Source organism: Lucilia cuprina, chromosome 4 (assembly GCF_022045245.1).
Source record: "Lucilia cuprina isolate Lc7/37 chromosome 4, ASM2204524v1, whole genome shotgun sequence".
NCBI classification, from domain to species: domain Eukaryota; kingdom Metazoa; phylum Arthropoda; class Insecta; order Diptera; family Calliphoridae; genus Lucilia; species Lucilia cuprina.
Window position 1 is genome coordinate 21,029,407 of NC_060952.1, and position 25,658 is coordinate 21,055,064.

A 25,658-nucleotide genomic window follows, 5' to 3' on the forward strand; every position below is an offset into this window, starting at 1 on the left:
AAAATTAAGATAAGTATTTTCTTAAAATATCATTGTAAAGTAACTCTTTGAGTTGAATTACTTGACTAAATGATAATGTAAATAAACAAAATCAATAAAACAGAGATTTAACTAATGAAACGGACGGAATCGGACAATAATATCAATAGTAAATAATAATAATAATAAAGTAAATGAGAGTAAGAGACAATTATCAAATTTACATTACTTACAGAAGTTATAGTTTGTTGTTGTAATTTTACTTAAAACGTTTCATACCCTTTGTTCCGATGTTGGGCCCAGCAGAGGAATGTGGTGATGATGACGTAGACAACTGGTAGACTATTTTTTTTTTGAAAAAAACTTAATGCAAATTAATAATTCTTGTTACTCTCGATAATATAAAAGATACTAAAAAAAAAATGCGTAATGAAATATAGGGTTTCCAGCACTAGTTTAATACAATTCAAGAAATATTTTAAGTCTTAGAAAATATAATTATTAGGATTGAAATTAATTGACGTAATTATTACTTTTAATGGTTTTAATATATAATTGTAGTTAATTAATTTTATAATAAATTGCAAATATAATATAATTAGGATAATTTAATAAAATTTGTTAGAAATTTAGAAATTACTTTTAAATTTGTTTGTTATGGCATAGTGATATTTATATTATTAATAGTTTCAATTAACAATTAAAAAAAATCACAAGTTTATAATAATATTAGGCTTAATATTTAAATTGAATGCACATTTTTGAAGGATTTAATTCATTTTTATGAGAATCGTAGTTTGTATATACGTGTTTAGGTTTTTTAATAAGAATTAGTTGTAAAGTATATTTTTGTTAATACTTAAAGAAATTTAGTTTTAATATCTAGCATATTTTTTTGAAATATTTAGGAAAATTTATTAGTTTTAAGTACTCTTAAGAAAATTATAATATAAAAATGTTAAAATTTTGGCAAGGTTTGTGTTTGATAATTCTAGGAAAATTATATAAATTAAGGCAATAAACTTTGGAGTAATTAATAAATTTAGGAATAATTTAAGAAGTTAGATTTTTCGTAATAATTTAGTAAAGCTTTAGAAATACTTATGTTTTTCTTAAATTTTTAATCCCAAAATGGCGGAAAGGTTATGCAACACGAGTCTTGGGTGACTGATGCTTGTTCTACAAGCCTCGTGGTCTGGATTACGTAAAGCTGTGTACTGATCCAAGTTGTATAATGTCCACTTTTGAGAGATTTTATATACATATATTCCAAGACTCCTTTTTATCAGCGGGTTTAAAAAGATAATCCTTGATTTGCTTTAGAATCACAAATTATTGCAAATTTTAAGTTTTAATGAAATAGTATTACACTTTTTAATGTTAGAAATTATATGTATATATATTTAACTTTCTTTCTTCCGAGAATATCACTGCACTGTTGTAGATCTTAACTTCAATTAAATGCGTAATATTAAAATTGCAATTAAAGTAGAATAGTGAAAAAAAAGGTAACGGAATTGACATTCCTTTGTTCATGATCTCATTCTCAAAAAAAAATATTACCAAATGTGCGTAATCTCTGAGAAAAAAATGCATATAAATAAAAAAAATCTCATGATAGAAAAAGTAATCTATGGATAGTTTCAGGGTTTTCGATACATGAACTTTTTGGGTTTGTAGATTTAGTTTGGCGGTTAATTTCTTGAAGTTTATTCAATAAAATCAAAAAAAAAAAACTGCAACAGAGAGCTTTATGTTAATCAGTCTAACATAGGAAATAAGTAGTATCATTAAGACTTATATAAAACATAATTCTGTAGGGATACTTGTATTATATGTAAGACCAAATTAATTATGGGTGTTAATGGAGCGATTTCATAACTTTCAGTAGGCTTCGTACTTAGAAGCGTAGGACGTATGTGTTTAAATATAATAATTTGAAAAATAGCGCACAAACCCTTCGTGACGACTGACTGTATGACATAAACAAATATGAAAATATAGTCGGGCGTGACCGACAATATGATACTCTACACCATTTTTCTATAATATTACATTGTTCCAATACATTTAAGCAATTTATGGATGAAAAACTAATTTTCAGAAAGAGGATTTATATGGGTACTAGGGGCAAATATGGACCAAGCCCAATAAAATTTTGTGAATATATTTATATTTACATAATATTTTATTGTGCTGAATTTCATCGAGATATTAATGTTTTTAAGTTAATTTTGGACATTAAAGTAATTTTCTGAAGGGGACTTTGTATGTGAGCTAGGGTCAAATGTATCTTTATGAAATTTGGCAGGGTCATCACGACTTCTGTAAAACTTAGTTGTGACGCATTTTGTAGATATACCTGTATATTTATTGTTTTTAGTCCAAAACTTCACCAATATTTATTTTTTTATATTCTTTCTTTACGTATCAAAGTAATACAGAGAAAATAATAAATTACACACGTCAAAGATGAAGAAAAACTTTTTAAATAATTTTCACTAATCTTATTGTTAGTTGAAAAGCCGTATTACCCACCAATATCGACAATTTAGTCGATATCTCTCACATATTATACCGTGCAACAGTAATTTTCACACATGACAAAATCTATGTGTACAGAAAACTGTAGATCATTAGCATTAATTTCGTGTACTCGGTTTTTCATAATCAGTTCTTATGCTCCTACAAAAGGACTTTAAAATTTAAAGGATATACGATTTCAAAAGATAGAATTCCAAATTTATATAAAAATGTTGGTATTAATATTAATATCAAATTAAGCTGAGAACATCTGCTAATGAATCTTAAAGAAAATTTGTCACAAAAAATAGTTAAAAACTTTTGTGTCCTTTAAACTTTGAAGTGGTTTTATAAGGACATAAGAGCTGATTATAAAAATCGGAGTACGCAAAATGGCTAGAAGTGTAATCTGTTTTCATATGCATATCTACTTTACCATGTGTAAAAGCTTTTTTTTCAAAATTGTTACAGGGTGTTAGCAACACCTGCAAGTTAAATTTTGAAGACTTCGGAGAAACATTTTTTTTTTGGTAAAATTTTTGATAAACAGGCTGTACTGTACTGTTATGAATTTTATATAAAATTCTTAAAAACGTATATAATTCAAGATAAACCGAATAATGTTAACCCATGAACAGGGAAGGTCAAACTCAAGCTATGCAATGTTGGGAAATCCTCCTTAGTGAAATATTTTTTTTTGTTATAAACGATTTCAATTAGGGATAAATATATAATGAAGATTAAAATATATGATAAAAACGAAAAAATTATAATTAACTCTTAAAACTTAATAAAGTACATTTAAAATTGTTTAAAAATTTTTCACAAACAATCAATTAGCGGGTGTTATTGATGTTTTGATCTAAACAAAGTTTTTAATAAAAACAATCATTGATTTCCCAATTTTAATTCGTTTAATGAAAATAGTATTGGTGAAAAAATAGCTTAACAAATTGTAATCAGTTACTAGAAATTCACTTATTTGCGTACAAAACATCTATACAAACTAATTTTCCAGGATAAATTAACAAATCACTGATTTGAACGTAAAGTATTTTTTTTTTTAATCTCATACACATTGTAGTTTTTAGCAAACGTTTCAAATAAAGAAATATTATGCAAGGGATAGGTTTCAACTACTTTATTCCACTAAGAGTCTACTGTTGTAGTCATAGTCTTATGCTAAAGCATTTTTAAACACAAATTACTTTAATTAGTCAATTTCAATCAATAATTTAAATTTTAAACAAAATACATATTTACCTATGTTTTCGTAAGGATTTAAATAAACAACATATGTATGTAACTATATGATTGTTTGTGTATATTTTGCTATTTTACATAAAATGTAAATGTACTCATGTATTTAGCAAAGACACCCCTTAAAGCGGAAATGTATTTAAACAACATGAATTATTGTAGTTAATTAAATAAATAATTAAGTTTTTCCGTTTAAAATAATATGCTACATTAGCAGACATATAGACAAAGGTGTATACATACATATGTATGTATATTTGACATAAGCAGGAGAAGGTTGAATGACAAAAACGCTTGTTGATGTATAAAGGGTACACGAATGAATGAGTGTCTGTCTATATAGGAACAAGCAAACAAACATTTACAGCTAATAAAAGGAAAACAAGTAGAAAATTGGCTGTATGTATGTAGGTATTAATAAATGAGTTGTATAAACAAATGTGTTGTATGTTGTGTATGTATAGACCTAAAAGTATTAACAGAAATACAATAAATATTTTCGACTTTAATTAGTAATTAAATTAGTAATGCAGGTATTATAAAATTTAACGAGGTAATAACACAAACTGCAAATAAACAAATAAATACATAAATAAATTAAACACAATACAAACATTGAAAATAACACAAAATAATGTAATACATACACACAGATAAACAACCATACAAGAAAAATAAACAATAAATTATATATAAAAGCATCAAGGCTACACACTAAAGTATCAAGTCGACACAAATATTTTTGTGTATTTATTTTAATCCTACTTAGTAATAAACACCTGATCATTTATTAAATATAATAAGAAAATTGTTATTATTCTATTTATTTGCATGGCACAAAAAAAACTAAGCTAAATACAAACATGAGACCCACCACAATCCCTTATTGATTTTGTATTCCAATGAGATAAATTAATATATTAATAAATCCTTAATTGTATTTAAATCATCATAACTAATAATCATCATATTAATTTATGATGAGAACCAGCCGATACTCTGTATACTTGTATTGTATAATAAATAGTAATTAATTATAACAGTGTGGAATGAAACTTCTAATGGATTGAATTTAAGTCATTTTTATTTCCCTCACAAAAAAAGTAAAATATTAGTAATTTTTCTTAGTAAGATGTATTTAGAATACATATGAAATCTTTTTGGAAAAACTCTCAGCGACTTTTATACTTTTCATCATTTAAGTAAGAAAGTCAATTAAGCTAAGTCTGCCAGTCTATCTGTGTTATTCCGGCGAATAGATGTTACCAACCTTTAGCCTGTCAGAACTATAAACTGGTGATGATCACATATATCCGTGGCCTTTCCTTGGAATGATTTGGAATGCGGTCGAACCAGAATACTTTTATAATCTGGCAATATGTGTGGCCAGTTGCCGCAGGATTTGTCCTGGCTGGTCAGTTGGTTGAGGTACATTATGGATCCACGTAATGGCTATTGTTTAAAGCCAATGTTTAAGAATGTTGGTTCGCTGATAGATAATTTTGGTTATCATCTCAGCATATGTAACTGAGTGATATACCAGATCAACCTATTCTGTATTCCCGTAGAGTATCTCTTACTCTTCGCGTAGTAGGGTGCCAGTATAGGTTGGGAAACATTCGGGTTGACACTTGGTATGCGAATGGAACTGATGTGAGTTGGTGAACAATCAGGATAATCTCCTTTGACAGGAGACTAGTACTAATAAAGTATACCTCTTACTTACGGGAAGTTCTCTAGTACTGTTGCCTATTGTTTCATGTTACTTGGTTGACATGAAACTTGTCGCGGCAATTGTTGGGTTTGAATCTTGACATCCTGATTTTTTTGATTGGGGTTTTCAGACGAGGGCTTAAAGAGGTTATGGAATGCAATGGATTGTGTCATAAGGAAACGGAAATTTCATTCTTGATAGTTCAATCTTTCATGGCAATAAAATGGTGGTCACCTTCCGGTATACAGGAGTATTAATTTTACCTGTTGTTTGAGTCACCCCTGACTTTAGTACAGTATTTGCTTTTTTCTTGGGATTGATCCCACAATGCTTGTACGGTACAGCCATGTACAGAGATTGCCACCTGAATTCCTCATAGAAGGATTCAGGAGCGCGTGACCTAAAATAAGGTCGTCAAGGCAAGTGTTCACGTTAAGCATTTAGACATTATTTTCCTTCTGTATGACCTTTTAAGCATGCTACTGATCGCAATTATGATGAATTTGAAGAAATTTCCCACATGATTCATACTATTACATAATAAAACGTATCGTTTATAATGTTCATTTAAATATTATGTATTTAGGAAAACTATTATCCTGATTTGTGATTTAGTGTAAAATATTCAAAAGTTATTTATAAATGTAGTTACAAAAAAGACATTATAGGCAGTAGTAGATATTACAGCAGCAACAAAAACATCAACAATAACATTTGTTAAGTAAATAATATCCTCAAGGGTAATAACAGTATTTATTTATGTAGTTTATTTGTATGTATAGTCTTTAATGAGTACATTAGGGTTATAACTTTTACAAAATGTATGGAAATTTTAAAGTGACCTTATCCATTCCACAAAGAACGTCAAAAAGTATGCCCATCTAAAGAAAATTTGAATTTTTCAAACACAAAAGTGAAAAAGCACTCGCGTTTGAACCACAACATTTACACAGAGAGGTACTCAAGTATCTAGATTATACTATTAAAAATTCATGTACATTTTTTTGTAATAGGATTTAGATACTCTATTTGCCGCGAAATAAGAAAATTTTTTTCGTTATCAGAACTCTACAGGACATCACGTATAATAACCCTAATGTACATATGTGTGTATATATATGTATATTTGAGTAGCATAAAACATAACTAACTAATAATAATCATAATTTCTATAAATTATTATATGTGTATGTGTGTTCGTTCAATCAACCTAAACAATGACACAAACATTTAATATACAAATACAGGGGAAAACATCAAAGACTTGAGATCATAGGAAAAGTATGAAATAATGGGATATGTCTAACATAGTTCAAATTTCAGAGCAAATATATTTATGAAAATAAAAAATGTCCTTCTTTCGGAAATCCTAGCCAATGTGTAGAAATGCAGAGTGTCCATAAAAATTTAAATACCATTGAAGACATCGTTATTTAGTTAGTTAGTGGCCTCCGGTAGGTAGTGGTTAGTGTTCTAGTCTGGTAGACCGGAGGTGGTGGGTCCGATTCCCACCAGTGGCACTGGTTAAGGAGCGCACAACAGGCCCAATAGAGGCCTAGGTGTATTTCTTCGGATTTGATGTGTATACATCCTCCTTTCAAACTACCTAACTATTGAAGACATAAATAGTGAATTATTTGACAATGACAATCATCTTATTTATGACTTATAAAAGGATTTTGTGCTCGATCCGCTAGAGTTATCGGCTTTTCTAAATTAAGTATAGTTAAAGTGTTTATTAATTCCCCTTTGCTCGCATTCTATAATGTAAACATATTAATTTATACATAAACAGTTTGTATCTATAAACACTTGTATCGATTGTTTCTATATACATATGATGAGTATAGTAATCGGATTATATATCTATATATTTAGTTTATATTTCTATTAAATACACATACAAACAATACTCATATCATTATGATAACACATAAAGTATAGTAAATTTGCCAACATTTTTAAATCGATTTCAATATATCAAGTGTCCCGTTATAATTTAACTTTATTTTGTCAATATCGCTGTTATTGCTATTGTCGCTTTTCATTTTGTTTTTGGCACCAAATCAGCATAAATTTTAAATATTATTTAAGACTTTGTTTACACTAAATTTTAATAAACAAGCACATACAACATGCTATATACTTTAAATCAAATTCGTTTTTTTTGAATTTTATTAGCACCCATAAATTAACATTTCCCATGAAAAGAGTGTAAACCCCACAAGTATAGTAGGGTGTACCATGGACCAATTTTTTTTTTATTGTTGCATTAACTAGAAACATCTATGCTAAATATCAGATTGTTAGTTAGATCTATTTGGACTCTACTTTGATTTCAACATATTTTTATGTCTTATCCTTATGTCTTATCCCCGTTAACTCCACTTCCGGTTATGGTTTAACCGAAAGTTATTCTGTCGATTAAAATATTTTTTGTATGAAAACTGTCAATTTAACCTTAAGATAAAAAATAACCAGACATTGTGATAATGGGGGTTAGATTATTATTTCGATTTGTTACAAACAGAATATACATCCATCTACGTATACGTATAAGACCCGCATACCCCGTATCATCCCGTATCATGTATACTTCACAACAATTCATTTCCAACTCCTCTGAGATACATCTGAGAAACAGCACCGAACTTATCACGATTTATAGACTATACCATGTATTAGTCTTTTAACCTACATTCTCTTTCCCTGACTTTGGCAAAGTTCGAAAATCTGCATTATGGTCTACAAGCTTCCGTGGCACCATACTATGTTGTTCTACCAAATCTAACAAAGCTGGCGGATGGTAACAAGAGTAAAGGGTAGAAATCTCACCTTTCTTGGTATGAAGATTGTGATATAATGTGCCCACTTGGCTACTTTTGGTAAGTAAAACTGGCGCACATTATAATTTTTATGTGTTATTTTACTAATGACAAATCTACCCCTTCACCTGGGCGTATTTTCCTCAAGGATGGGGCATAATTACCCCATGACTTAAAAAAGATCGAAAGAAATAAAAGTAAAGCCTATATGTGTTGGTACCCGAAGCAAGAAAAAAATTAAGAGTAGGTGTGTAGTACGGTTTTAATTTAAGGCCGCCTTAAAAAAAAATGGCGTATGGCCTACCTTCTACCAAATTTACATATACGATTATACAAAAATAATGAACGTAGTATTGTTAAATAGTTGTGATCCAAAACTCTCATCACAACTTACGCACTTAAATAATTTGCAATTTAATATCCGTTGTCATTTTAGTCTTTTCTCGTTTTTACACCAGTTTGTATCCCTTTTGGTTATAACACGACTATAATAATCAAAAAGCAAAAAAAAAAAAATATACTAAATATTGAAATTCCACACATATGTGTCACAGTTGGTTGCTTTATGGACGAGTTGTGCCAATAGCTCGATGTTGCATTAAATCCCTGAATTTATGTAATATTTACACAACGCCATTATTATAAATACAATTTCAATTGTACAGTACGAACACTTTTGCATATTTACATAAATACTTAGAGATGCATAAATACATACATATGCAAATATAGGACTATATGCATTTCCGCTTTATGTACCTTTTTACTTACAACTTTTCTCCACCCAAATGAAAATTTTGGTTTTAAGGTGTGTTGTCCTTTTTGCCATTATTTATCTGTTGTATTACATTATTTATTTTTAACTTTCAACTCCTATAAAATAGTCGATGTGGAAGCACGAATTATATTAATACCAGGCACAATTATTTTAAATATTGTATTTTTAGTTTAATGCCAACAAATTACATGTAAAAAGTGTGTATGCGTTTGTGTCTTTTCGCAAAAATGAACATTATAAATATGGACTCGTGCGAAAACCACTATTATTTTTTGGCGGTTAGAAATAGTTGCAATATGGTTTAAGGGTATTTTTGACTGATTCTGGGGTTTGGCAGCTAAATAGATTTAAAAGTATCTTGCTTGCATTATAATACATTTATGTTAAAAAAAAACTATTACTATTGTTATGCTATACCATGACTTTACAACTTGTATTTAAAATTTTTATATTAAATTTATTTGAAACAAAATAATATGTGAATTGTTAAATTTTTGCATTTTAATTTGTAGATAAATTTTTTCTAAAAAAATAATAATAATTTTTTAACATGTTCGCTTATATTTAAAAGTTAAATTGTTTTATTTTTCTCTTTTAAATTATGCATAGATGCAAATTTAAGCGTGTATTTTGGCTATAATCATATTTATACGGTTTTACATTTTTCATTTAACGTGTTTAAAAGTTAGACAATGTTAATTAGAGAATTTAGTTTTTAAATGCTTCGTGCGAATTTGTTGAAATACAAATGTATATATATATATTTAAATATAATGATCTAGTTAGTGCATTTAATACAAATTAAAGGTAGATTTTAGTTGAATATTAGAAAAAATAAAACAAAAAAAAACTTAGTAGAAATTCTTTCTCTTTAGTAAATTTTTCTTTGAAATAATATCTAATTTATGTAATGACTTCTACATTCGGTAATGACTTATAAACAGAATTTTGACGCATAATGAAATAACTAAGCGACAGCGAACTAACGAGCAAGAGGTCCGTACTCTGTATGATCATTTTTTTGATTACAAGAACTTATTTAAGTGCCTATTTATAAGTACTTATATAAGTAGTTTTTTGTTAGCAATCGTGTTAAGTACTTTCCTCCAGCATCTTTACCTTGATAAGTAGTCAATTTATTAGCTTTTTAATGTAAGTTTTTGATGTCTTTGATTATCTATCTATAAATTAGGATTTTCGACTTTTTTCATTTAATTATATGTTGACTTTTAGACTTTTCGACTATAAGTATTTTATAAATAGTCGACTTTTCGACTTTTTTGACTTTTTTCGACTTTTCGACTTTTTCTGACTTTTTGATTTATTCTTTTCTTTTTGACTATTTTCGACTTCTTTCGACTTTTTTTCGACTATTTTTTTGACTTTTTCCGACTATTTTAGAGCTTTTGACTTTTTTTCCACTTTTTATAAAATGTTCGACTATTTTTGACTTTTTTCTACAATTTTCGAGTTTTCGACTTTTTCTGACTTTTTCTGACAACGACCTTTTTTGACTTATCGACTTTTTCCGACTTTTCGACTTTCAGACTTTTCGACTTTTATTAACAAAGTCGACTTTTTGACTTTTTTCACAAACGATAGTCGAGTTATCGACTTTTTTGGAACAAAATAGTCTACTTTTTTCTACAAAAAGTCCATTGTTCGATTATTCGAAAGTCGATTTATAGAAGCCTACTAGAAATTTATAAAAAAAAAACTTCAAATATATATATTTTTTAAATAATATTCACAGTGAACGTATCTTTTTGATTGTTTGGTTAACGAGGTATTTTACTGCGCGTGAACAGTTAAGTGGAGCGGTGAGAAATCTCAGGATATCATAAAGCTTAGATCTCCCCAAGGATAGACATGAAATTACTGGAAAGAAAACGGTTTCTTTTAACAAATAAAGCGGGCATTCGCAGAGCAAAATGGAAAAATGTTTCTTCATTTTCCCTGTGTTTGCAACTGCGACAGTTATTTCACATATTTTCAGTTCTTTGAAGATACAATCAGAGGATACTACTCTTGATAAAACCTAACAGTGTTGCTACTAGAACAGAGTTTAAGATATCAAGAGCAGATCCCCTTCTGGCAAGCTCATCTGCCTGTTAATTTCAATAATAGTCCCTATTCGCAGGGACCCAAAGAAGTTTTAAATAACGAACAAAAGATTTTATTTTTTTTTTAATTTAATTTTATTTTTTTAAATTTATTTTCTGTATATAGACATCTAACAAATGTTTGACATTTTATTAAAAATATTTTCTTAGTATTTTTCTTAAAAAGAAAAGAATCATAATAATGAACACAAAATTATACAAGTGCATTTAGATAAGAAACAAAAATAAAAAATATTTTAAAAAACATACAATTAAGATGAAAATGATGAAAAATAATGCTTATTGAATTGTAAAAATATTTTTGTTTCTCTTAAGAAAATTACAAAATTTTTTACATAAAATTTTCTTTTATATAACAAATATTTGATACAAACATTCGTTTGATACACAGTGCATTGAACACTTCTTTAACAGAGTTTTGAGTTTATTTTTGATTTACTTTGTTGTTTTATATAAATGTTAGTTAATTAAATTTGATAATAAACAAAAAATACTTGTTAGAGATATTAAAAATGTGATTGGTTAAATTTGGTTTTTAGATTAAAATACTTTTTCTTCAAAGTTGAACCAAATTTTTAAAATAATTTTTTTTAAACACCTTAATAAAAGTGGACGCTACTTAGAAACTAATTTTAACAAAAGGGGTGTAGTTAATTTTGTTTAATGATTTAAAAGAGTTTGATAGTTTTTTTTTGCGATTAAATCTAAACATTGATGATTGATACAATATGGCAATTTTGGAGTAGTAATGTGGTGGTTATGTGTGGCAACATTGGTGAGGACTTAAAAGTGTTTTTTTTTTAGTTAAACAGTGGTTTAATATTGTTTTAAATCGAATACATTGACAGCATTTTATTGTAACAGTGTTGCCACTGTGTTATATGTTTTGTGGTTGATGGCGCTACTATGTTTTGTTTTTGCTTATAAAATTTTCTAATATTAAAATTTATTTAGTTTGTTTTATGAACAACATTTTGTATATAAAAATAAAAATTTATAAAAATGATTAAGTTAAATTCATAACTCCCTACTCTGTACTACACAGTAGTAATTTAATTTGAAAAATATAATAATTTCTTTTTATAAAGGGAGCCAGACAATTTCTAAAATTCTAAAAAAATAATGTTAAAAAAATAAAATCTTAAAATATGATAAGAAAAGGTGAAGGTGAAGGTATGAATTTTGTATGAATATTACGTTTAAAATGGTGAGATTGTGGAACACTATTAACCACGCCATGTCAACAAACTCCAACCTCTTTTAGCTGGTGGTGTAGTATTGTATACATTTTCTTGTTGCTGCTGCTGTTGTTCAGATTGTTGCTCTTGATCTACAGATGACCGTAGTACAGTATGTTTGAATACGGATCTCTTAAATTCCTCTGGTGATGGTTTATAGGCCTCAAGTTTATTCCGGTATTTATTATATTGCTGTTGCGATGTCTCTGTGGTAAACGTCTGTGAGCCGCCGTATGTCTTGGAGCCGAACGAGTAGCTTCCGTAGGTTGATATTTTTTTCGTAGCTGTTGACGTGGTTTGCTGTTGTAATTGAAGATGCTGTTGTTGTTGTTGTTGTTGCGTTTGTCGTACTTTGTAGGACGCCTGTTGATAATGATGTTGATATTCATTAGAATATTTAATATTTTCATTATTATTGTTATTATTGTTATTATTGTGGTTATTGTATTGTGTATTTGTAGTTGTGCTAGTGAATTGTGTTGTTTGTTGTTGTTCTGTGTTATATGTATTGTATGAATTGTAATTGTTAGTTACTTTGTTATTGTTGTTGTTGTTTTCATACGTTTCAATTGAATTGCTGCTAAATCCCGTTGAGCCCTCGGGAGCAGCACATAAACCCTGATAACGTGGTGATGGTTTCATTCCATACGACGAACAGGCAGGTTTACCAACTTCATAAGGTTTTAAGCCAACAACGTTGCCACTGAAAAAAAATATAAAATAACATTGATTTATTAAATAAATACATTTTATTATTTATGGTCTTATTTATAAACATTTATAATTTTTTTCTTAAAATTTGTTTTGTAAACCTTTGATAAATGTTTATAAATAAGGCAGACTTTATGGACTTTTTTTTACAAATGATTACAAAATCTGTTTTAGAAACCTTTTGTAAATTGTTACGAATTAGATAAAGATAATTTAGATAAACCTAATTTTTTTTTGGACATCTTTAAAAATATTTCCAAATATTAAATATTTCTTACCCTGGACCATAATTGCAAACATATAATTTATTATATTTAGTGGTATCTTTATATTCCGTAAAACCGCAACCCACCAAACTGGTTTCACCCCAAACCAACTAAAAAACAAAGAGAGTATAGATCGTCAAATTTAAATTCAAATTAAAATGTTTCTATTAAATATTTACCTGAGAATAATGACCAGTTTTCGATGACCAAGCATCACCAAATTGATATTTTTGTACTTCATCAAACCATTTTTGTATGCGAGAGGCGAAATCACCATCATCAGGTTCCAAAGGAGCGGTACTCCAGATAATTGCCATATTTTGACCCATAGTAAAGCGATCTTTACGATAAAAAGAATATCGAAATAATATTACATTCTTAATGGGTTAATTAAAAACCAAAACTTACTTATGGTCCTATGAGGATCATGTCTAAATTCACAATTCTCTGCCCACTGTTGAGCTCTCTGTGCCAGCTCATTATCCCATACAATTTCACGCATATTTTCAGCACCCGGTTGTCCAGGATAACGACCAGTGGCCACTGTTTGCCTTAATCTATTGTGTTCTTTTAAAATTATATCTTTTTCTTCTTCTGTGATGCCAGCAGCTAAATTTAAGTAAAAGAAACAAAAAAGAAGAGCATAAAATTTGGTTAATTAATTAGTTATTCTAAAATATGGGCTAAATTTATATTTCTGTTATTTTTTGTGACTTAAACACAAACTAGATTCTTTTTCTTTATTAATTATTTTTTATTTAGTATTTGTTCTTTTGCTCTGCTGATGATTGAGTCATTTCTATTTTTATTTATAAAATTTTTACGATTGTAGTTTCTAGTCGCTCTTTTTTTATAACATTTGATTAAAAAAAAATTTATATAAAACTAAGAAATAATATTTTAAAATTTGTTTTCAACTAATTTGAATTTAATCATTGGTTATTATTTTTATCATTTTACGACTTTTTCGTTTCTTTTACGTACTAAAGTTTTAATGCTAAAATTAATATTTTAACGAAACTCTTTTTTGTTTTAATAATTATGTAAAATGAGGAGGATTTCTTTGTTTTTTTTTGTAACAAAAAATATAAATAAAATTTGATTTTATATATGTTTAAAATTTATGCATAAATTGTCTAAAGAGAGTGTGGATTTAATTAGCATAATTTCACGTGTGAAATATACAAACACAAAATTAAAAAAAAATATATGTACAAAAAAAAACTAGTTTTGTGTTGTTAAAAATAAAACTGGTATAAATGTATGAAAAAGAAATATATTTTAAAATAAAAACAGGTTGTTTTGTGTTAATTAAATGGGCCAAAAACAAAGTTCAAAAGGTGTTAGAAAAGTTACTTTAACAAATTAATTTTGGTTAGAAAAAAGTTTAATTTGAAAACTTAAATTGATTTGAAATTGTTAATAGAAACCAATGATTTTTTTTTAAATTTTAAAAGCTTAGTTAAAACAATTTATCAAAGTTTTATAAAACAAATTTATATATAAAAATTGTTTTATAAACCTTTAATAAATTGTTATTTATAAGGCAATAAGAGCATGCACGTAAAGAGCAAGTGCTGTCTCTATCTCTCTTACTAGTTAAACGCCAAAGCAAGTAGAGAGTAAATTTATATTGTTTTCCTTTCTATTTTACCAAAAGCATACAATTTTGTTGATTCATTGAAAATTAAGTTCAAAAGTGAATGAAATTATTAATTGCTCTTTTAAAAAGCAAGATAAATTAATAAGGGAAACCTTAATATTTCCAAAAATCTTTATATCACAGTGGCATTTTAAAGCTCAACAATGATTATTATCAAAAACAATTTAACTGTAAAAAAAACAACAAATGAATCTTAAAATTTTAATACAAAATGACAAATTGCTTATAAAAAATTATTACCATGATTAATTTAGCTTTAAGAAAAAAACAACTTAAAAGGCCTAAATTGAATTGGACGGACAAAAAAACGATAAAACCACAAAATGTAATGTTAAATGTCACTTAGGACATTAATTAAGGGAACAAGCTGTATGACTAAAATACATAAAGTTAAAACAGAAAATAATGTTTATAAAAGACAAGATTAAAATAAAATACTCTTCATCTGTTTATTAACTATTCATCGACAGACAGACACAATAAACATAAACAATATTGATTAACTTTACAAAAAAGGCAACACGAAATCAAAAAAGATAAAAAAACAAAACTTCAACAATAAATGTTAAACACAATTGTTTAAGAAAAGGCATCATTTAACTTAACAAGTATTGACGCATACAGCGACAGTATGAGTAGCAGCATCCTCATCATCAGCTGCATCAATGAAGCATTAACAAAAGAAAAAAAAAACGAAAGACTTAAGCAAGCAACTTGATTTTTTTTGCTGTTGTTGCTTAAGATCACTATCACTTTAAAAAACGTACATATTAATCTTTGTTTTATAAATTTAAAAACTCTTTGAGTTTTTTTCTTAATATTTTAGAATGTATGTTTAATTTTGGTTTTAAAATAAGAAATAGTTTTTTTTCTGAATATGTGTGCAGTGTGTTATTTTGAAGACAAATTGTATTAACAAGACAATTTGTCTAGAAAAGATTTTCTACTTCGACAACATCGACAGTTAGTCTAGTCTCTATCGATAAAGGAAAGCCAACATAAGAAAGATAGAGACTGAAATTTTTCTTATTTGTGTGCATGATAAACTATATTTCTTCTTCAGACATCTGTAGAATTGAGTCATTTAACACAATATCAAAGCAACATGATTTGACCATAAAATCAACCTATAACAAGTTTATTATATATAATAAAGTATTAGAATTTGTCTATTTTGTATCATTTATAATTTGCATAAGATTTATGAGTTTATATTTTGTATTCAATAAGAATTCATTTCAAATTTTGTGGGTCATTTTTATTTATATTGATTTGCAAATTTTTCAAATATTCTCACACTTCCTATTTTGAAGTTTGCCAAGAAAATTAACATTTAAATTATATTAATATTTCAAGATCATTTTATTAAGTTTTTTTATTTTATTTTTTATTTAATTGCCTAGCAGACGCCAAAAAAATATTTAATAAAATCAATTGATCTATATTTTAAATATACGAGGGTGGTTATTTTTTTAATAAATAATGAAGATATACAAAATGTGCAAATTATTTTAACGATATGGGAAACTAACATGGCTTTAGTTTTAAGGCTTCAGTTTACCTTACAAAGTCAGCTTATAATGCAAATATTTCTTTTAAAAACCTTGAGTTGTTTCTTAAAAAATATATATATTTTTCCCTTTAATTAGTGTTTTTTTTCAATTTTAGGCTTCTCATTTTAACTTAATATTTTTTTTAATTTTAATCATATTTTTTTCATAAGCACCGCAAAAAGGTTTGTTTTGTTTTTTTTTTTTCATCAGTTTGTTTTATTACTAATTGGCCCCTTTTATTGTGGTTTTTCGTTTTAAATATCATTTATCATTTCACAGATATACAGCGTCTTGTATACATATTTATGCATATTTTTCTGTGGCTTATTAAAATTTTTAATTGCATTATTAGCACGAGTCTCGTTTGCTGTAAAACAGTTTTATTTATTGAAAGTTTGCAGCTTTTAACAGCAGACTTAAAGGCGCCTTTATCAAAAGATTTCCGTATTGTATTGTATTTTTGTAATACGTTAATGTATAGTTTTTTATCTATATGTTTTTTTTGTAGATTTTTTGCAATTATTTAAAATTACATAGATCATGTAAAATTAATATGCATGTTGAATTGTACATTTTAGTCTTGATTTTAATTAATGTTAATTTATCTTGTTTTATATTTACAAAATGATTGTATTGTTTTGTATCATGTGTTTATTTATTTTTTTTTTTTAATTGTCTTGTAGTTGTCAAAGAAAAAAAGATTTAACAGTCATTAATTTTATCATATTTCCTACACATTTTCTGAAAGAAAATTGAATATTAAACTAGAGCATGAAAAACTTTTTTTGACTACAATGATAAAAATATTACGACAAGCTTGGCTTTTCATTTAAACTCTTGACATTCTCTAAATTTCAAACCAGGCATCGTCAAAGAGTCTCAAATGTATTCGCTCTATTTATTTTTTTGCATGTAAACACCATGAGTTCTCTTGAGCCCTAATAAACATACGACAAGAACATTAATTGGATTTTTATTTAAACACACATAAACTTTTGACATTCTCTTAATTTTAAAACAGGTATCGGCGAAGAGAGTCAATTGTATTCGCCCTATTTCTCTTTTGCATGTAAACGCAATGTGCTTTCTTCTACCCTATTTAAACACACACAAACATTCTCTAATAAGACAGGCAGCGGCTAGGAGTATCTATTTATTGTTTTGCATACAATCACAATGATTGTAAGCACAAACAAACGCTTGATATTCTAATAATTTTAAAACAGGCATAGGCGAAGAGTACCAAGTGTATTAGCTCCATTTATAATTTTTTATATAGAGTTCTCTTGTACTCTAATTTATAAAGTAGCAACAAAACTAGTTATAAAACTTAATTATAGTCCGTGTCTATGTAATATCCTTCACCTACATAGAGAGAGCATTTTGCCTACATCTATTTCAAAATTATTTAATGGTTTTCTATATCAATGCATTTTTTTAATTGGAATATTTTTACAAAATTTTCTCTTTCCAAGCATCACTGTGAAAAAAAACATATTGTAAAAATCTTGTTACCACAAAAGATACTGTTATAGCAGCATTTTAACAAGCGAATATTTCGAAAAAATTCCCTTAAAGTTTACGTTAAACATAAATTTATTCATTCATTCATGTATTTAGAACGTCACAGCAAACAAAAACGCTTGTTAATTAAACGGAAAACAAGAATTCTTTATAAAAATAAAATTGGATTAAAATGTACATGACACAACACCAACTAAAACAAAACACAAAACGTACAAACATACATACATCCATGTACGTGTTGCCATGGTCAGGGTCAACTTCTTAAAAATGTTGAATTAAACTGTAAAAATTTTGTGGATTTTAAAGAGGCGGCAAAATGAAGAAAAGACACAACATAAAATCACACTTAAACTCTTAAAAGGAGACATAATCACTTAAACAAGAACAAAATGAAAACGGGTCCCTTAACAAAAAAAAAAAACATAATTTTTTATGTTCTTTAAGTTAAAGGCGGCTTTGTATTGATCAGTAACTGCTTAAAATCATATAAAATTTAAATGTTCTCACGTTTGAGCATTGAATTGTTTTATATATGAAATGCTTAATATTTAGGTTTTTTATTTTTTCATTTAGTTTTTAAACTTTTAACAAGTTGTAATCAATTTTATAAATTAAATGGAGAATTGGGTAGACAACATCGTTATAAACTGAAATTAAACTGATTTAGTGATTTTATCGCTAAAAAAAAGAGTTCTAAAACAAAGCTTGCATTCATTAATAGCACAGGACAGGAAAGATCAGCTGGCAAACTTTAAGAAACACAAACTAGAAGAATAGCATAAGTTGCTATAAGAACCCTTTTTAATATTGACTTATTACAAGTCCCTTTCAAATCTTTGCTATTGACGTCATACTAATATCTTTTGCTGACTTACGTTGTATTCATTATATAGAAAAAAATATTTAGTGAATATAATTATTTAAATAAAATGAATTGGTAATAAAAATGAAACGCCTGCAAACATAAAACATGTTGATAATTTAAGGCCTGAAGTTAAAAGGTTTAAAGCTTAAGCATAAATTCAAAAATGATATAATTGCCCCTATAAAAATCATATATATATATATATAAAAGAAAACACCATAATAAAAGGAAGCATTTAAATAATAATTTATATAGTTTTTGTATTTTGCCAACATAAAATAAATGTTTTGATTTCATTTGAATGTAAGCTGTCATGTTTTTCCAAGCTTAATACTAATTAACAAAACATATAAACAAATAAAATAAATTATTTTTATTTTGTAATGAAAAATAACAAGCACAAATTAACAATAGATTGTAATTAAAATTTAAATTATTAAGAGTTTTGTTTACAGATTTAAACAAAATTTCATTCTGTTTGTTTACTTAAAAACAAAAGACTTAAGCAAAAAACTTGATTTTCTTTGTTTTTTTTGTCTAAAATTTGAAATATTGTTTTCACATTAAAGCGTTTATTTATAACAAATTAAAACAAAAGGTGAATAGACTACAAACAATATTGTCAACAGATTTTGATTATAGACAATGTTTTCAAAAAAAATTTTCTTCTACAAAGTTTCTAACAGGTGACCACTCACTAAAACCTGTTAACATAAATTTAATTAATCAACATTTGGGAAATATGAAACGTAATCTTTTAAAATAGATAAAAATCTATATTAAATAAAAAATATTATCAATTCCTAGAGGCTATGAAAATTACATGATTTTTTTTATTAAAAAAAATGTTTTTATATAAAAAACTATAATCAAGTAAACATACATACATAAAAATACATTATTTACATATATATATAATATTTTTTTGTCGTTTAAAAGCTCTATGTACAAAACAGTTTATTGACTTTGGAGGCAAAAACTTGTAGAATTAATAAGATTTTAGCACAAACAAAATTAACGCTTTTAATGACGTCAAACTTAAAAACCTGTTGTCAAAGTATTTTAGTTTTATAAAAAATTGTGTGTAAAAAATAAGCAAATAAATAAAATTGTAATAAACAACAATATTGAAGGAGAAATATACTTACTACATGCATATTAATATTTACAATAATAAACAAATGATTTGCAAACGAAAACTTTTTGATACGAGATGAATGAAAAGTTTAGAAAAAAAAACAAAAATATTTTCAGAAAATTTGTGGCGAAATTATGTGACAGGAAAAAATTCAGAAATGCCGCAAGTATGTAGATTATAGTTCAGTCTATTGTTTGTCTAGGTTTATTGTTTGTTTAGTATATAGTCTAGTCTATAGACTTGTCTCTAGTCTAATCTATACTATAGTCCAGTATATATTTTAGTATTTAGTATAGTCTAGTCTGAAGTCTAGTCTATAGTAAAGTAAATAGTGTTGTATATAATCTAGTCTACAGTCTATTCTATAGTCTAGATTATAATCTAAAGTCTAACCTGCAGTTTAATTTAGTCTACTATCTAGTCTTGTCTGCTTTCTAGTCTGTAGTATAGTCTGATCATTAGTCTAGTCTATGGTGTATTATTGTCTATGGTCTAATTTAAAGTCTTGCCTATAGTATAGCCTATAGTCTGGTATAAAATATCAATATTTATAAATTTTAGACAAATTTATCTTTATTAACATTTGCAATATCCAATGTTTATTTAAACAGTTTTTATCATTAACAAAATGTATTTAAATAAAAATTTACGCTATTTTCACTTTGAAGCGAAGCAACATGTTAATTTAGCAATTTTTGCCTTAAAAAAATACGAGTTTTTTATTAACTTTGATTTTTTTTTCAAAAATACAAATGATTGCATAAATACGCATCTTGGTAACAAATATTTTTATACATTTTTAATAGCAAATGACAGATATGCTACAGAAACTAATAATTTAAAATTCAATTTGAAATTAAAAACTCGTGCATATTGAATATTTAATGAAGTGAATTTAAAATTTAAGTTTTTTTCGGTTTTTTTTTAACAAATATTTTAAAATATATTAGTAGCATTATTTATTTATTTTTTTAAATGTTAATTTGTAAATTTTTTAAAATTTATTTAGTTTGATTTTAATAAATACTTTGTTAACAATATTGAATCGCAAAGAACTATTCAAATTTAATATCAAAAATTCTGAAAATTTCCCCTTTTAAATTTTTTTATATTTATGTCTAGTCTTTTCTATTAAAGCAAATTATGCCAAAATAAACAGAAAATATCTCTTTTTCCAAATATTTTGTAGAATATTTAAGCAAATTTTTTAAACATTAACGTGCTTAGAATAACTATAATTTAGAAAAAAATGTTTTAAAACAATTTTATAATTTCCAGTTATTTTGGAATTCACTTTAAAACTTCAAAAATAAGAAGAAAAAAACACATCCAAATAAACATAATTTATAGACGCCAAAATGTCCCATTTTTATATTTATTTTGGAATCTAACTAAAACAAAGTGTTAAGAAAATATTTATAAAACGTGAACATTTTAAATAAAATTTTATGATATTTTCTATAGTCGTCTTTATCTAGTTTTTGCAATAAAATGGTTGAAACAAAAAAAGGTGCGTCTTTGAAAAACAAAATAATTAATATAGACAATTTCTAGTCATAATAAAATTGTTTTTTGTGTTTTGCTCTTACTATTGACCACATTAGTGTAGAAAAGTATACCTTTTTGAGAAACTAATGAAATATTTATTGCAAAAAGTTTATTTACACTTTTGTGTTTTGTAGTAATAATAAGCAAACAATTTTTAAAAATTCAATGGAAGCGAAATGCGAAAAGAAAAAATAACGTTTAATATTAGTTTATACTAAACTAAATGAACATGAACTAAAAACTAGAACCAAGGCTAGACAATGGATTTTAGACTAGAAAATTTTATAACTTTGGACTAAATTATAGACTCTATTAGACTTCAGACTAGACTTAATACAAGACTATAAACTCGGCTATTAAGTGGTCAATAGAGTTGATTAAATTAAAGACTATAGAGTAGACTATAGACTAGACTATATACTACACTATAGACTATAGACAAGACTATAAACTAGACCATAGACTAAACTATAAGTTAGACTAGACTATAGATTAGACTAGATTATATAATAGACTATAGACAAGACTTTAGACTAGACTATGGAGTAGACTATGGACTCAACTAAAGACTATAGACTAGACTATATACTAGACTATAGACTAGGCTATGGACTGGACTATAGGTTAGACTATGAACTAGATTATATACCTTACCTTAGACTAGACTGTAGACTAGACTATAGACTAGACTACAGAAAAAACTATAGACCAGACAATAGACTGTACTATAGACTAGACTATATACCAGACTATAGACTACACTATAGACTAGACTATTAAATAGATTATTGGCTACACTATAGACTAGACTAAAGACTTGACATTAGACTGGATAATAGACTTCACAATAGGCTAAACTGTAAACATTATGCTGTGGACTAGACTATAGATTAGACTATGTAATAGACTATAAACTGAACTGTAGACTAGCCTATAAACCAGCCTATATGCAGGACTATAGACTAGTCTATAGACTTGACTACAATCTTGCCTATTGAAAAGTATTATGTTTTAAACTAAAGAGTTGGTTGTAGTCTAAACTATAGACTATATCGTTGGCTTAGCAAAAGACTAAACTACAGTCTTTAATAGCACCAAAATATGCTAACTGCTAGTGTTATATAAAGTACTACCATATTTTCGGACTATAAAAAGTACTACTTTATAATAATTTTTAACTAGCAAAAAAACAATAAATATATTTAATACCAAAAAAAATAAAAAATAGCTGAAATTCTTCCACAGTGTAACGCATGCAAAACATGTTTCCTCTTTAAAATGTTAACTGTTATTTTGTGGTTATGTAGTTAAACGCTTTAATTATAATTCAACGTTTGTCTTAACACAACAATATGCACGTTTTTTTCTCTCTATATTGACCACAATAATGAGTCAATAAAATTGTTTAACAACAATCATAATAATAATTCGTTTGTCTGTAAATAATATTAAGTTGTAGTCTTGTTATTGTTGCTGCCGTTATTGTTATAACATATTACAATAAATTTTATTAACAATGTCTGGAAGAAGAAACAAAAAAAAAAAAAAACAAAAAAAAATACACCCAAAAAAGTGTTAACAAAAATGTAATAAATGTCGGTTTAAATATATATTGTTTTCATTGTTCTTGTTTATGTACAAAAAAAAAAAAAATGTTGTCAGTGGGTTGATTTTTATTATTGTTGTTTTTACTTATAATTTAAAGTTGACTCGCATCTTAAAGGTTGAATTTTATACAGACATTCAGTAAACTGTTAGTATTCAGTTAACTTGATTTTGTTTAATTGATTATGTTGTCTGTCTCAATGGGTTATATACAGTTTCATAAGTATATACATTAACATTTCAATTTTATTTGTTTAATTGTTAAATATTGTTAGTTTTTTTTTTACTAATTTGATATGTTTATCATGCTGTTTTTGTTTTGTTTAAATGAAAACTGTTGTTAAAATAAAGTAATAATTTTTGTGAAACATGATTTATTAGATTGTTTACATTTTATTTAACATTTGAGAAAAATTAAATAATATATTTAATTTTATAAAACTTTAAAAGAGGAAGCTATAAATTTTAATAATTAATTAGTGTGTGGTTTATGGCATGGAAAAGTTTGCCGAACATTTTTAGGGAAAATTTTCGAGAATTTATTAAAATTTTATGTAAAAATCATAAATTATGTACATTATAAAATGTACATAATTATTTTTGGTCTAAATAGAGAAATAATACCTTATTCATAACAATTAATCAAAGGTTTATAGAACAAATTTTATTTGTAAATTCTTTTATAAACCTTTGATAAATTGTTATAAAACAGAATGACAAAGAAATATTAAAAATATGATACCAAAGTGTTTTTAACTTTTTAATAACATCCGTTGTCAATAGTGAGCTTACCTAGGTTTGTTAACAACGGATGTGTATAAAATTAAGATTTTGACAACGAATCGTTGCAATGTTGCGTTGTCAACATTATTAAAGTGCATATACTTTGCGAATGTTATTGAAATATGATAAAGACTTTGGTATCAATTTGCTACCAGTCGTGTATATTTCTTTTTCCCTCTTTCAAGTATCTAATTTTCTAGTTAAAGTTGTCTAGAAATTTGAAATTATTTTATATTAAAAAAAATCAGAACATTTTCACTTAAATTGCAAAACTTTAAAGAAACTTTAATTACAAAAATTTCCTACAATTTCAAGATCAATAAACTAACAGCGTCAAGTGTTAATTTTTAAAAAGTATCGAAATTCTGCACATGAATGTGTTATTTTTTTAAGTTTTTACTTTTTAGCTATATTTATTAAATTTTTTGTTTATTTTGCATATTATTGTTAGTAAATTTTAATTTAATTCCCTTATTAATTATGACACTTTACACTTACCCAATAATTTGCCACGACAGGCCAGGGCTATATTTAAACATACTGCCAGCAAACACAATTGCAGTACAAATTGTTGTAGTTTTAATTTAAACATATTGTTATTTTGTTTTTATTTTTGTAAAAATTTATTTTTACACTTTTACACAAAAAATTTTAAACTTTTTATTTTATTAAAATATATTTAATTTTATTTTTGCTTATTTATAAGACAAAATTTTTAAAACTTTTTGTATGTTATAAATTAAAAAAAAAAATTATTTTCTTATAAATATTTCTTTCTTTTAGGATTTTGTTAAATTTTTTAATATATTTTTTTGTTGGTGGAAAATATTTAAAAACACTTAACGTTTTTTTTAATCTTTTATATTCAACCGAATTTTGTTTTAATATTATAAAATTAATTTAAATAGAAAGAAAACTAAAAAATGACACAACTTCAATATCCACTCTCGTGTACTGGCTAGCTAGACTTGAAGGCGTCTTATGGCTTGCCGGTGGCCGCTAACGCACGTTTATATACGACAATCTTAAACAAAATTTCTAAAGTCGTTTAAAACATCGCAACGTATATTTCTGTCCAAATGTTTACGGCAGCAGCACTTCTCCACTCAGCAGCTTTAAAATAGTTTGTATTGAGAGAGATCCATATGTCAGTTTTCCTTGTTTATTGAATTCATTGATGAAATTTACAAATATTTAGTTATATTTTTACAGAGTAGTAGTAGAGTTATGTATTGTCAGATTATTTGTAAACATAGGCAATGTACTTGTAAATAAATAATAATTTGTATAAATATTTCTGTAAATTGTTTCTGTTTATCAACAATGTTGAAGCAACAAGTTCCCTATCATTATGTATTTGTTTTGTGTATCTTGTAAACATGTTTAATTGTTGTTGCTTCGTGAGATATTCACATACTTACATATGCAGATAACATGTCAGATGTGGAAAAGTTTGTATAATTTTCAAGCTTTTGTCGTTTATAATGCTGCTTTTGTGCGAACTTTAAATTTTTGTCTTGCAACGTTGTCAGTATATTGTAAAACAAAAATGTTGTCAG

The 25,658-nt window shown here is 26.5% G+C and overlaps 1 protein-coding gene and 1 long non-coding RNA gene across 3 annotated transcripts in view; one reads left to right on the top strand and one right to left on the bottom strand.

The window, feature by feature from the left end:
- Nucleotides 1-25,658, top strand: part of LOC124419427 — a 139,282-nt gene that overhangs the window by 20,545 nt on the left and 93,079 nt on the right. The window lies entirely within an intron of this gene.
- Nucleotides 11,476-24,788, bottom strand: LOC111684551 (venom allergen 5). Of its 2 annotated transcripts, none has more exons than XM_023446763.2 (6): nt 24,598-24,788; nt 13,826-14,026; nt 13,597-13,757; nt 13,430-13,527; nt 13,003-13,143; nt 11,476-12,803 (listed from the first exon to the last, which is right to left on the bottom strand). In XM_023446763.2, exons 1-6 carry the CDS (start codon nt 24,689-24,691, stop codon nt 12,533-12,535), a joined length of 966 nt encoding a protein of 321 aa, XP_023302531.2. In that variant the 5' UTR covers nt 24,692-24,788; the 3' UTR covers nt 11,476-12,532. The 2 variants fall into 2 exon arrangements, with proteins under 2 accessions (XP_023302531.2, XP_023302523.2); XM_023446755.2 differs by having other exon boundaries at nt 12,975-13,143.

Bases quoted from the DNA above. Each gene is read 5' to 3' on its own strand.
- LOC111684551 (XM_023446755.2), bottom strand. From the start codon at position 24,691: ATGTTTAAATTAAAACTACAACAATTTGTACTGCAATTGTGTTTGCTG. The intron at 13,144-13,429 runs GTAAGAAATATT...ATTTTTTTTCAG, and splicing joins GTTTGCAATTATGGTCCAGG to TGGCAACGTTGTTGGCTTAA. The intron at 12,804-12,974 runs GTAACTAACAAT...CATTATCAACAG, and splicing joins ACAACAACAACAATAACAAA to GCGTCCTACAAAGTACGACA.